A 12,733-nucleotide genomic window follows, 5' to 3' on the forward strand; every position below is an offset into this window, starting at 1 on the left:
TTACCGCTTTTTTTACTTTTTATGAACATTGTTGTACAAATGTAGGATTTTTATTATTGAAAACTAGGATTGATTTTAATAGCTTCTATGTCATGTGAGCTTTCGACTCTAACTCAATGCAGAATTGTCATATGTTACTAACCAAGTAAGACACATTTATTTTTTTAAAGGATTTTAGTGTGTTTTATCTATTTTCTGTTAATACTGTAGCATTTTCAATAGTTTAACGTTTGTATTTTATTCAATAGCTCCAGGTTATGTGACCCTTCAACTCCAGTTGAAGGCAGCATTGTGAATACAACATAGGACACACTTGTTTTTTATGGGATATAGTGTATTTTTCTATTTTATATAGTTATTCAAATTAAAATTAAGCAGTTTAATTATTGAAAAGTTGGGATTTTATTCAATAGCTTCCAAATTGTCTGACCTAATGATGCCAATTCAATGCAGTATTGTATTTCTATACTGGACAACTATGTCTATACTTAGTAAAAAAGTTCCAATATTCAATAACTATTAAAAAACAATTAATACTATTATTATTTGGCCCTTTACAAAGTTATTATTTTATCGTTGTATCACATTCACACTAAATGCTAACAACAGGTCCACCGTCGCTCAGATTTGTTGTTGTGGTGCTATTGTTAGCTGCCTTCACTGATAAGCAGTTTTGAGTGACATTTGATTGGACTCAGACTGCGGAATCCTGCATTATTGACGTGTTTGTGAAAAACAAACTGGGTAGAGATGGTGTGCTGTGGGTTCACTCCTCTCACAGTAGATTAAAATCCTTTCCTGAGGATTTGTGGGTCGTGCCCATCTCCTCGGTTTCTCACAAAATGCAACCGAGTGACATTTACCATGATTAAGAAAATATTAGAACCACATACTTGGCAAATAAAAAACAAGGGCATATTCTCCTCCACAGGGAAAGGGAAGAGGACAGAGAAATGGCAGCCTTCCTACACTCCAAATTTCCCAAGACATTGGCTTCAAAAGGTGAGTCCAGCCATGATGTGGACCCTGAGTCTGTAATAAAGTTGTCATTCGTTCACGAGGCTGTCAGTGTAAACTCACTACTAAAAAAGTTCATTTTTTCAGAATAAGAGCACATTATCAGTTTGTTTTTCAGAATAAGAGCACATTACCAGTTTGTTTTTCAGAATAAGAGCACATTATCAGTTTATTTTTCAGAATAAGAGCACATTATCAGTTTGTCTTTCAGAATAAGAGCACATTATCAGTTTGTTTTTTAGAATAAGAGCACATTATCAGTTTGTTTTTCAGAATAAAAGTACATTATCAGTTTGTTAAGACATTATCAGTTTGTTTTTCAGAATAAGAGCACATTACAGTTTGTTTTTCAGAATAAGAGCACATTATCATTTTTTTTCAGAATAAGAGCACATTATCAGTTTGTTTTTCAGAATAAGAGCACATTATCAGTTTGTTTTTCAGAATAAGAGCACATTACCAGTTTGTTTTTCAGAATAAAGGCACATTATCAGTTTGTTTTTCAGAATAAGAGCACATTACCAGTTTGCTTTTCAGAATAAAGGCATATTACCAGTTTGTTTTTCAGAATAAAGGCATATTACCAGTTTGTTTTTCAGAATAAAGGCACATTACCAGTTTGTTTTTCAGAATAAAGGTTCTTTATCAGTTTGTTTTTCAGAATAAGAGCACATTATCTGTTGGTTTTTCAGAATAAGGGCACCTTTCAGTCTGGAGAAGTATTAGTACATAATATAACTTTAAATGTAAAGGTAGAGAAACACAGTACGGTGTGTCTGATCAAAGACTTGACTTCCCTTCTCCTTCACTCTCAGGTGTTTTGCCAGATCAGAAGGTGGCGTCCAAATCGCAGCAGACATCGCTGCCATTTTTCAATAAAACTCTGCTGAAGGACTGCTGCGGCTTCACCTGCTCCATCATGTAACACTGTGTGTGTGTGCGTGTGTGCGTGTGTGCGTGCGTGCGTGCGGACATTTGAGCCTCCCTAGTGTTTACATGTATACGCTGTATGTCTGCCGTAAAGATTCATATGCTTGTATACATGTAATGAAAGTTGTATATTTATAGTATTTTATGTGATTCTGTGAAATACTGCGTTTATATATTGCAGAGCGGAAGATGTCTGGCTTTCTGTCTAATTAAAGTAATCAGATATTATTATGGCTGCTCATTGTGATATATTAAGATGTGCATAAGGGTAGGAACTACACCTGCTGTAGTACCGTAGCAGAGGATTATGGGTATTATTAAGACTGATGCTGTCATCATTTCATCATCCAGGTAACTGTTGGTCCAGGAAATAGTTCAATTAGGAGGAACATCGGAGGAGAAATGCAGTATATTGAGGTGATGTAAGAAGATCCTTTTATTAGGAAAGGAAAGCCGCTGATTTACTTTCATCAGATGTTGACAAAAAGGGAACAGACCATCATTCAAACCAAAGTCTTGATTGCCTGCTTCACGTGTAGCCGTTAAGTATAATGCCTTACAGTCTGCTTTCTTAAAATACGTTTTCATCAAAATAACTTTATATTTGTATTATTTTGATGTAAATCTTTGCAATGCTGCTTCAATAAAGACTTTTATTGCTGCTCCATTTTTAGGGTACACAGATTTTTTGTCTGAAACTACCGTCTTGAACATGTTTCTATAGTGATTTGACTTTATGTTAATTGTCTATTTCCCATATCACGTGTTAATATTCTTACTTGTGGATGTTGTAAATGCAGCTGCTGTGCAGATATCGTCTATTCTATAGAAGCAGGTGGAAACCAGGACGTACATATCGACCAGCATCCTGTGTGTGTGTGTGTGTGTGTGTGTGTGTGTGTGTGTGTGTGTGTGTGTGTGTGTGTGTGTGTGTGTGTGTGTGTGTGTGTGTGTGTGTGTGTGTGTGTGTGTGTGTGTGTGTGTGTGTGTGTGTGTGTGTGTGTGTGTGTGTGTGTGTGTGTGTGTGTGTGTGTGCGTGCGTGTAGTGGGATGTTATGATTGTTCATTGTGGTGAGGAGAAAACCAGATGGTTTCAGTTCCACATAACTTACCTCAGCTGCCTACCATCACCTCACACACACACACACACACACACACACACACACACACACACACACACACACACACACACACACACACACACAACAAAGCACACTGCAGCCACAGATGACTCACAGGGGAGATGCAGCAAAAACATATATTGTTGTGTCTGAATAATACTCAAGTCTTTTTCTCATACTGCCTGTGCTGCAGCACCTCTTTTCACCCTTGTGAAAGTGTTGTCTGAAACCAGAGCCCAGTCTGCTCTTATTGGTTAGCTGGCCGGCTCTGTTGTGATTGGTCAACCGCTTAGAGATGTCCCGCCCCTTAGCCTATCACGTACAATATGTTGGAGTGCTAGCCAATAGGAGCGTGATTGTTCCATAGTGATGTTATGTTTAAGAAAGGAGTCCAATGGAGGCGTTTTAGGACATTCGGGAATGAAGCCGAATTTTGACAATTTTCATGCATGAAAAGTAGTGCTGTCAAAATTATCGCGTTAACGGCGGTAATTAATTTTTTGAATTAATTGCGTTAAAATATTTAACGCATTTAACGCATGTGCAGAATGGCCCGCCCCAGAGCTATTTAATAGAAGAGTTACGACACCGGAAGTCCAAAAACGGTTATCGTCACGTGGTTCATGTAGACGAGGGATCGTTCCCCGGAAGTTCATGGCGGGCAATGTGAATGCATTGATAACAGGAGATAGAACTACGATTTTTGGTAATTATTAGTGAATAAAGTTTTTGATTTGCAATATTTATACAACAAATCAATATGTGTATGTATTTACATCAATATGTTTTAAAAAATAAAATAGAATTTGCTAATATTAAGTGATAATATTAGGATTAGTGGGAACAACTAGTTTACATGTGGCTAACAGTGCCTTGGTTAAAGAGCCTGTTGCTGTTTATTTATAGCTTTGAATTCTTTCAAACCAATATTATCTTCTTAAACTTGTATGGTAGTCAGGAGCATCACTTTCTAATGTTTATTGATACATTTAGAGGGAGGCGATCTAAAGTAATACTTTAAAATTCAGATTGGATTCATTTCTACCATTTTCTTAAATTCATGGTAGTTTCAGTAATCCCCTGGTAACTGAGGACACGAGTTATCTAAATGACTAATGTCGTCTTTATGGCTTTCAGAAAGGACAGGAGACCGACAGGTGACTATCAAAGGACTAGCAGCAGCAGCAGCATGATGATGATGTTAAATGTGTTGTTTTAGGAACATCCATTGCAAATACATGGAATTCAATAAACATTGAATAGCATATCATGCAGTTTGTCGGTGCCTTTTCCTCCGTGTTGTCCTGGTTTGCTGTGCTGCCTCCTAGTCGCCACCATGGTTTGCTGTGCTGCCTGGGGATGCTCAAATCGCTCAGAGAAAGGAGTATGAATGTACGGCTTCCCCACTGACACAGAGCGGAGGAAAAAATGGCTGGCTCAAGTCAGCAGGAGCAATTTCACGACCAACAGCAACAAAATATGTGATTTATATACAAACACTGCATTTGCACTTTTTCACAAAACGAAAACCACACCATTGGGAAAGCTTAATGTTTTGTTTAATACAAAAAAACAGGGAAAGGCTTGAAAAACACAGAGTTGAGACTCAGGGTGCAGGGTGAGGGTCTCAGTGCAGGTATTCAGGCTCCATTGAATCCCCCTCTGGTTCTTGTGCTGAGAGAGGGAGTAACAGACAGGAGAAAGGGTTATACACACAGCACACCTATTGGATGGGAAATGCCTTGGGGAGACAAGGTGTGGTCTCTGTTCCCAACTGAAGTTATGGAACTTTATTATTTGTGAGTTTAACAAAGTATGACAAATGGCATCAGTAACAGATGTGATATGAATTTCTATAAAGTTGTCTCACATTCTTGGTCATGTTTTATATACAGTATATAATGAGTATAACATGTCCAGTAAGTATAAAGTGTTTCCTAATACTGTGTATTCAACCACTATGGAATATGTATGTGAGCAGACAAAACTGAGTTGTTCTGTGTGTGAAGTAACCTCAAGTCACTCCGCGTCCGCAGGCACATTTTGATGCAGACCAGTTTGTCAAGACAAAAAAGGGCAAGACTAGGCTGAGAGCAGAGGCTATACCCACCATCTCCGTGCATCGCCCTGTGGTCAAAAAGAGAAGGGTCCCTGCACCACGATTCACCCCGGGACCTGTATCTACAAAGCCCATCGCTCATGATCACAGCTATAGTGTGAAAGGTGACACAGGTATAATAAGTATGAACTCTTAGTAACAAAAGTAATATTTGTTATTTTTAAGTGGTATAATATTTAAAATGTTCGAAAATGTACAGTGCCATGTCTTCTACTTACATTAGTCTCAAAGATTGAGGGAAGAAGGGATGAGGAGACACAAATCATTAGAAGATTCATACGGCTGAGGCTGAGAATTGAGGCCAAACAAATCAGAAATGACAGAAAAAAAATCAAATTAAAAGATGGCCATTTTGGAAGCAAGAGCCAATCCAAAAAGGTGAAAAGGAACAACAGCAGCCAAGCTACCACATCCAGCAACCCCCAAACAGATCCACAGCTGCAATCATTTCCATTAGCCGTTGCAATGGAAATATTTGGACTAAACATTGCTCTTCCACCTGCCAGCACCCAGCTAACATCACTGCCCCTCCACCCGTAACATCACTGCCCCCCCCTGCCAGCACCCAGCCAGAGGAGCGCAAACAACAAAAACAAGCAAGGTGTCCCGTCATGTACCTGGAAGTTTGGGTTGGCAAAATGGAGTAAGAGAGGGACTTGAAAAACCTTGGTGGCTCTCTACTCATGTTACAGTTGTCTTGGTTACAGTTCTCAAGTTTTTTTTTTAAATATGAAATAAAAAAATTGAAGTGAAATCAACCTCTTCTCTGGAGAACACACCTTGATTTCTCTGTCTTGTGAGTTTGCAGTCTTGCAGTTTTGCTCCTCCACCTGTAACATCACTGCCTCCTCCACCTGCCATACAGTAGGTTACTAACAAGATTACTTATATAATACAGTGATAGAATACATGTTTAGTTTGCTTACTTATATAACACAGTAGTATTAAACGTACCTTGTGTTTTCACTCTCACTTAAGTCCCTCTCCCTTTGCCATCAATCCGAATCAGCTGAGCCAACATTATACAGACAGGTAATAATCAACAGAATCACAAGGACACAATATGGCTCTGCTAAAAACACTCACTCTTACACGCACCAAAGTTATATTTATCTAATATTTAACTCCCTCCACCCCCGCATACAATCCCGTTTAGAAGCCCCTCTTCTCTAATTCAACATGTTGGACGAAATGACATTAAGAGAACGGAATTTACAATTGAAAGGCTGTTCAACGTGTGTTGCTAACTTGCTTCGGTATGCTAGCTTAATCTGTTATCTGTAAACGTTCCCTAATTCTACTAATTTAGGGATAATCCACTGACATCCTTTAATACACATGTTCATTAGAATCAGATGTACTGATAATATCCGCAATATAAATCTTTAAACTTCTTCTTACCTTTAAAAGTCCGTCAAGAACGGTCTATTATGCTGCAACTCCACAGCTCTGCCAGCCTTGGCGCTAACTTCCGGGGAACGATTGGGAGGCTCCACGATCCGCCATTGCTGTAAAAAAGTGGTCCATTGGAGTGAACGGAGATGTCGTAACTCTTCTATTAAATGGCTCTGGCCCGCCCCATACGTGCCACCAGCGGCAGCGCCAGGGTATGGCTGGGGTAGGCTACACCCATACCAAGAAATGGCTTAGCCCCACCGTGAGACATGATGTTAAAGTAAGCAAAATAAAGTCCGCCAACTCGCGGAGTAAATTGCACAGACAGCAGTTAGTCAGATTGATTTCAGTAGCCACGGTTTTGAAAACTTTTGTCACGTAGTGATCGTCTTCTCAATAGAACATCTTTGATAACGGCGTGGTGTTGTTGCAGGAAGTCCCGACGGAGAATACTCTTGCTGTAGTACAGGGGTGCACATAACTGGTACGCAGGTTATGTGCGTAATCTGAAATGCGTACCGTCACTTGTGTCACAAAGCGCATTTGCGTACCGACGTACTTGTGAAGCTTTTCCAGAAGGCGGTTAGATCACCGGACGACAGAGTCGGTCTCCGTGTGCACAGACAGGGCTGCTGTTAACGTCGGTCTGTACAACGGAACTGTGCCAAAACTACGCCAACCGGCTGCGGAGGGAGACTCCCCCCTTCACTAGAGAACTGCGCTAAAACAGCTGATCACAACGTTCACACTCTGTGGTCACGAAGTACTCCACTAGCCCCCCCCCCCCTCTGTCGACTTTCCTGAAGTACTCCCCCGTTGATAGAAATCAACACGTAATGAATTAAGACCCCACGGTTTGATGATTGATAGGTGTGAGAGCTGTCTTTCATTTTGACACGCAGAGATACATAGATACCGTATGTTAAATGGATATATCCGCCTTCTTTCATTTATCTTTCCATTCCCAACAATATACATAAATAAATGGCATATTTTGGACATAGTTCGAATGGTGATTAATCTGATTAATTAATTTTTAAACTGTGATTAATCTGATTAAAAATTGTAATCGTTTGACAGCCCTACTAAAAACCTCTCCCACTACAGGGGCCCCAAAAAGCAGAATAGTGTCTCTTTAAATCTGAGTACTTCCTCCAGCTCTCTTCTTCTTCTCCTGCAGTAATGTGTGGCGTTTCCTCCTCGTGGCCGAGGATAAAGGCCACAGCTGGCTGCAGATAAAGAGACTGAAGCGCTCTGTATTTAATTTGCAGTTTGAGGAGACTAATCAGGGAGCGACACGCTGTGAATGGCTGCAGACACGTTTCTGCCAACCCTCTCTAATTGGACGCTTGTGAAGACGCTGCTTGTTCTTTTTATCTCAGACGGTTAACAGTCCCTGGAAAGGCGATATCGAGCTTCGCCAATTAAAGACTTTGTTCTTTTTACGGCCTCTCCTGAAAGCGTTTCATAACCCTGGAGCTGTACGTATGCCGCGGTACATGCTAAGAAGCCCTCAGTATGTGTTCTCCAGGGACAGTAAATAAAGGTCTTTGTGGGAGTTCATGTCAAAAGCAGAGTTACAAAAGGTTGACATAAAGGGGGGAGGAGGGAAAGTAAAAATACCATGAGAAGGTGAAAAGTGCTGGGAAGGAATGCAGAAAGATGCCACCCTTGGTTTAACCTCTGATGCGTTTCACACTGTGGCTGAGAGGGAGTGTCTTTCAGTCAGAAGGTTGCTGGTTCGATCCCAGCCCGTGCAGTCAACATGTCGATGTGTCCTTGGGCAAGATACTGAACCCTGAGGTGCTCCCGATGGCCAACTGTGTGTGTGTGTGTGTGTGTGTGTGTGTGTGTGTGTGTGTGTGTGTGTGTGTGTGTGTGTGTGTGTGTGTGGGTGGGTGTGTGTGTGTGTGTGTGTGTGTGTGTGTGTGTGTGTGTGTGTGTGTGTGTGTGTGTGTGTGTGTGTGTGTGTGTGTGTGTGTGTGTGTGTGGGTGTGTGTGTGTGTGTGTGTGTGTGTGTGTGTGTGTGTGTGTGTGTGTGTGTGTGTGTGTGTGTGTGTGTGTGTGTGAGCTTCCGAGCAAGTTGTACTGCTCTACATGAATGAGGTGTGAGTTGTTGAATGACTGGTAGTATGTAAAGAGCTTTGAGGGGTCGTAAAGACCTGATAAAGATATAAGTACAGACCATCCATCCATCCATCTTCTCCCGCTTATCCGTGGTCGGGTCTCGGGGGCAGCAGTTCCAGCAGAGAGCCCCAAACGTTCCTTTCCCTCATCAACCAGCTCTGACTGGGGGTCCCAAGGCGCTCCCAGGCCAGCGAAGAGATATAATCCCTCCACCTGGTCCTAGGTCTACCCCTTGGTCTCTTCCCAGCTGGACGTGCCTGGAACACCTCCCTAGGGAGGCGCCCAGGTGGCATCCTAACTAGGTGCCAGTTGCCACCTCAACTGGCCTCCTTTCGACGCGAAGACAGACCAGACCATTTACCATAAAGATTTGATCCTTATTTTAAACATTAGCCTATTTTTCTGCCTGTAATGTCAAATACTGTCTGCTAAATGTCTTGCAATGTTTGCCATACCTTAACAGTTTGATGCTTTTTAAGTCAGACGCTATTTTTGAAACCAAAAACCCTTTATAGTCTGTCGTGTGACCGAACATGAGAATGGACATTACATTACATGACACTTGTTAGACGCTTTTACCCAAAGCGACTTTCATACGCTCAATACTGTTCCCCACAGGAGCAATTTGGGGTGAAGTGTCAAGAGGCTATTTTACATCTGGAGACTCAGGGCAGGTGTTTCCAAATCACCCTTAAAATGAATGTTTTAATGTAACAAAATTAAAAGTTAGATAAAATCATTGAAAACAATCACCAAGTGGCTTACAATTCTTGAAATGCCAATTCAAACTATTAATGTTTATACATTTTTTTTTAAACCTACATAATCCATAGCAACAGGGTACTGGCAGGTTACAGAGGACACTATTGATTTTGTGCTAACCCTTTTGGTATTAATTAATTCACCATCCCAGAGACTTGAAGGTCCTGAACTTCCCTTATTATCTCTTTTGCACTATTTATCCCATTCCCTTTTTTTTTTTTTTATCTTAGATATATTGTATGTTGCGTTGTTGGAGTAGCTTGAAACTTAAAAGCTTTCATTGCCAACAACTACGCTGTCGCCATTGTGCTGATCAGATAAAGTCTTTGAATCTTTGTAAATGTGAAACAGTGCCCCCAAGTGGCCGAGAGCCTCACGACACAAAGTCTGTCCACGCTTCCATTGTTCTGAGCACTTTATGGATGTTTTAAAAAGTTGTTAAAGTTGAGATTTTGGAAACAGCTATTAAGAATAAGTCAAACCATGTGATTAGTTGAAAGCTCTGCAACTAGAAATGTACTAGAAGTTAACAGCAACCCAAAAGCAATACCGTATTCAATTTTACATGAACATAATTGGACATTAAAAAGGTTAACTTCATTATATATATATAAAATAATAATTTATATAACATCATTTTTGTTCAATTTCTTGTCTTAAATATAATGTATGTTGCAAGAGCCTGGGACTTTATTGCCAAACTATGATGTAGCCAGAGGTGGAAGTACTCAGATGTTGTACTTGAGTAAAAGTAGAAGTAGTCAGATGTTGTACTTGAGTAAAAGTAGAAGTACTCAGATGTTGTACTTGAGTAAAAGTAGAAGTAGTCAGATGTTGTACTTGAGTAAAAGTAGAAGTACTCAGATGTTGTACTTGAGTAAAAGTAGAAGTACTCAGATGTTGTACTTGAGTAAAAGTAGAAGTACTCAGATCTTGTAGTTGAGTAAAAGTAGAAGTAGGCTACTCAGATCTTGTACTTTAGTGAACGTAGAAGTACTCAGACCTTGTACTTGAGTAAAAGTAGAAGTACTCAGATGTTGTACTTGAGTAGAAGTAGAAGTAGTCAGATGTTGTACTTGAGTAAAAGTAGAAGTACTCAAATGTTGTACTTGAGTAAAAGTAGAAGTACTCAGATGTTGTACTTGAGTAAAAGTAGAAGTACTCAGATGTTGTACTTGAGTAAAAGTAGAAGTACTCAGATGTTGTACTTGAGTAAAAGTAGAAGTACTCAGATTGTATTGAGTAAAAGTAGAAGTACTACTCAGATGTTGTACTTGAGTAAAAGTAGAAGTACTCAGATGTTGTACTTGAGTAAAAGTAGAAGTACTCAGATGTTGTACTTGAGTAAAAGTAGAAGTACTCAGATGTTGTACTTGAGTAAAAGTAGAAGTACTCAGATGTTGTACTTGAGTAAAAGTAGAAGTACTCAGATGTTGTACTTGAGTAAAAGTAGAAGTACTCAGATGTTGTACTTGAGTAAAAGTAGAAGTACTCAGACCTTGTACTTTAGTCAAAGTAGAAGTACTCAGATGTTGTACTTGAGTAAAAGTAGAAGTACTCAGATGTTGTACTTGAGTAAAAGTAGAAGTACTCAGATGTTGTACTTGAGTAAAAGTAGAAGTACTCAGATGTTGTACTTGAGTAAAAGTAGAAGTAGGCTACTCAGATCTTGTACTTTAGTGAACGTAGAAGTACTCAGACCTTGTACTTGAGTAAAAGTAGAAGTACTCAGATGTTGTACTTGAGTAGAAGTAGAAGTAGTCAGATGTTGTACTTGAGTAAAAGTAGAAGTACTCAGATGTTGTACTTGAGTAAAAGTAGAAGTACTCAGATGTTGTACTTGAGTAAAAGTAGAAGTAGTACTCAGATGTTGTACTTGAGTAAAAGTAGAAGTACTCAGATGTTGTACTTGAGTAAAAGTAGAAGTACTCATATGTTGTACTTGAGTAAAAGTAGAAGTACTCAGATGTTGTACTTGAGTAAAAGTAGAAGTACTCAGATCTTGTACTTTAGTGAAAGTAGAAGTACTCAGACCTTGTACTTTAGTCAAAGTAGAAGTACTCAGACCTTGTACTTTAGTCAAAGTAGAAGTACTCAGATGTTGTACTTGAGTAAAAGTAGAAGTACTCAGATGTTGTACTTGAGTAAAAGTAGAAGTACTCAGATGTTGTGCTTGAGTAAAAGTGGAAGTACTCAGATGTTGTACTTGAGTAAAAGTAGAAGTAGGCTACTCAGATCTTGTACTTTAGTGAAAGTAGAAGTACTCAGACCTTGTACTTTAGTAGAAGTAGAAGTACTCAGACCTTGTACTTTAGTCAAAGTAGAAGTACTCAGATGTTGTACTTGAGTAAAAGTAGAAGTACTCAGATGTTGTACTTGAGTAAAAGTAGAAGTACTCAGATGTTGTACTTGAGTAAAAGTGGAAGTACTCAGATGTTGTACTTGAGTAAAAGTAGAAGTAGGCTACTCAGATCTTGTACTTTAGTGAACGTAGAAGTACTCAGACCTTGTACTTGAGTAAAAGTAGAAGTACTCAGATGTTGTACTTGAGTAGAAGTAGAAGTAGTCAGATGTTGTACTTGAGTAAAAGTAGAAGTACTCAAATGTTGTACTTGAGTAAAAGTAGAAGTAGTCAGATGTTGTACTTGAGTAAAGTAGAAGTACTCAGATGTTGTACTTGAGTAAAAGTAGAAGTAGGCTACTCAGATGTTGTACTTGAGTAAAAGTAGAAGTACTCAGATGTTGTACTTGAGTAAAAGTAGAAGTACTCAGATGTTGTACTTGAGTAAAAGTAGAAGTACTCAGATGTTGTACTTGAGTAAAAGTAGAAGTAGGCTACTCAGATCTTGTACTTTAGTGAAAGTAGAAGTACTCAGACCTTGTACTTTAGTCAAAGTAGAAGTACTCAGACCTTGTACTTTAGTCAAAGTAGAAGTACTCAGATGTTGTACTTGAGTAAAAGTAGAAGTACTCAGATGTTGTACTTGAGTAAAAGTAGAAGTACTCAGATGTTGTGCTTGAGTAAAAGTGGAAGTACTCAGATGTTGTACTTGAGTAAAAGTAGAAGTAGGCTACTCAGATCTTGTACTTTAGTGAAAGTAGAAGTACTCAGACCTTGTACTTTAGTCAAAGTAGAAGTACTCAGACCTTGTACTTTAGTCAAAGTAGAAGTACTCAGATGTTGTACTTGAATTTATGAGGTCTTTAGTGAGCGGCACAGCCCTTCGTATATTTTTCTGTATGTGGTCCTCGGTGAAAAAAG

The 12,733-nt window shown here is 39.4% G+C and overlaps 1 protein-coding gene and 1 long non-coding RNA gene across 3 annotated transcripts in view; one reads left to right on the forward strand and one right to left on the reverse strand.

Moving 5' to 3' along the window:
* Nucleotides 1–2,577, forward strand: part of LOC139434229 (bMERB domain-containing protein 1) — a 10,326-nt gene extending 7,749 nt beyond the window's left edge. Inside the window, 2 exon segments of the mRNA XM_071203910.1 lie at nucleotides 932–1,002; nucleotides 1,833–2,577. Of these exon segments, the coding sequence (XP_071060011.1) occupies nucleotides 932–1,002; nucleotides 1,833–1,942 (181 nt within the window). The 3' untranslated portion in view covers nucleotides 1,943–2,577.
* Nucleotides 2,578–4,649: 2,072 nt separating this feature from the next.
* On the reverse strand, nucleotides 4,650–6,032 carry LOC139434353 (uncharacterized). 2 transcript variants are annotated; one of them, XR_011643708.1, is made up of 4 exons: nucleotides 5,967–6,032; nucleotides 5,406–5,475; nucleotides 5,179–5,277; nucleotides 4,650–4,742 (listed from the first exon to the last, which is right to left on the reverse strand). It is a non-coding gene; the product is annotated as an uncharacterized lncRNA (long non-coding RNA). The 2 variants fall into 2 exon arrangements; XR_011643707.1 differs by lacking the exon at nucleotides 5,967–6,032 and having other exon boundaries at nucleotides 5,406–5,728.
* Between the last annotated feature and the right edge of the window lie 6,701 nt (nucleotides 6,033–12,733).

Source organism: Pseudochaenichthys georgianus, chromosome 8 (genome assembly GCF_902827115.2).
Source record: "Pseudochaenichthys georgianus chromosome 8, fPseGeo1.2, whole genome shotgun sequence".
NCBI lineage: Eukaryota > Metazoa > Chordata > Actinopteri > Perciformes > Channichthyidae > Pseudochaenichthys > Pseudochaenichthys georgianus.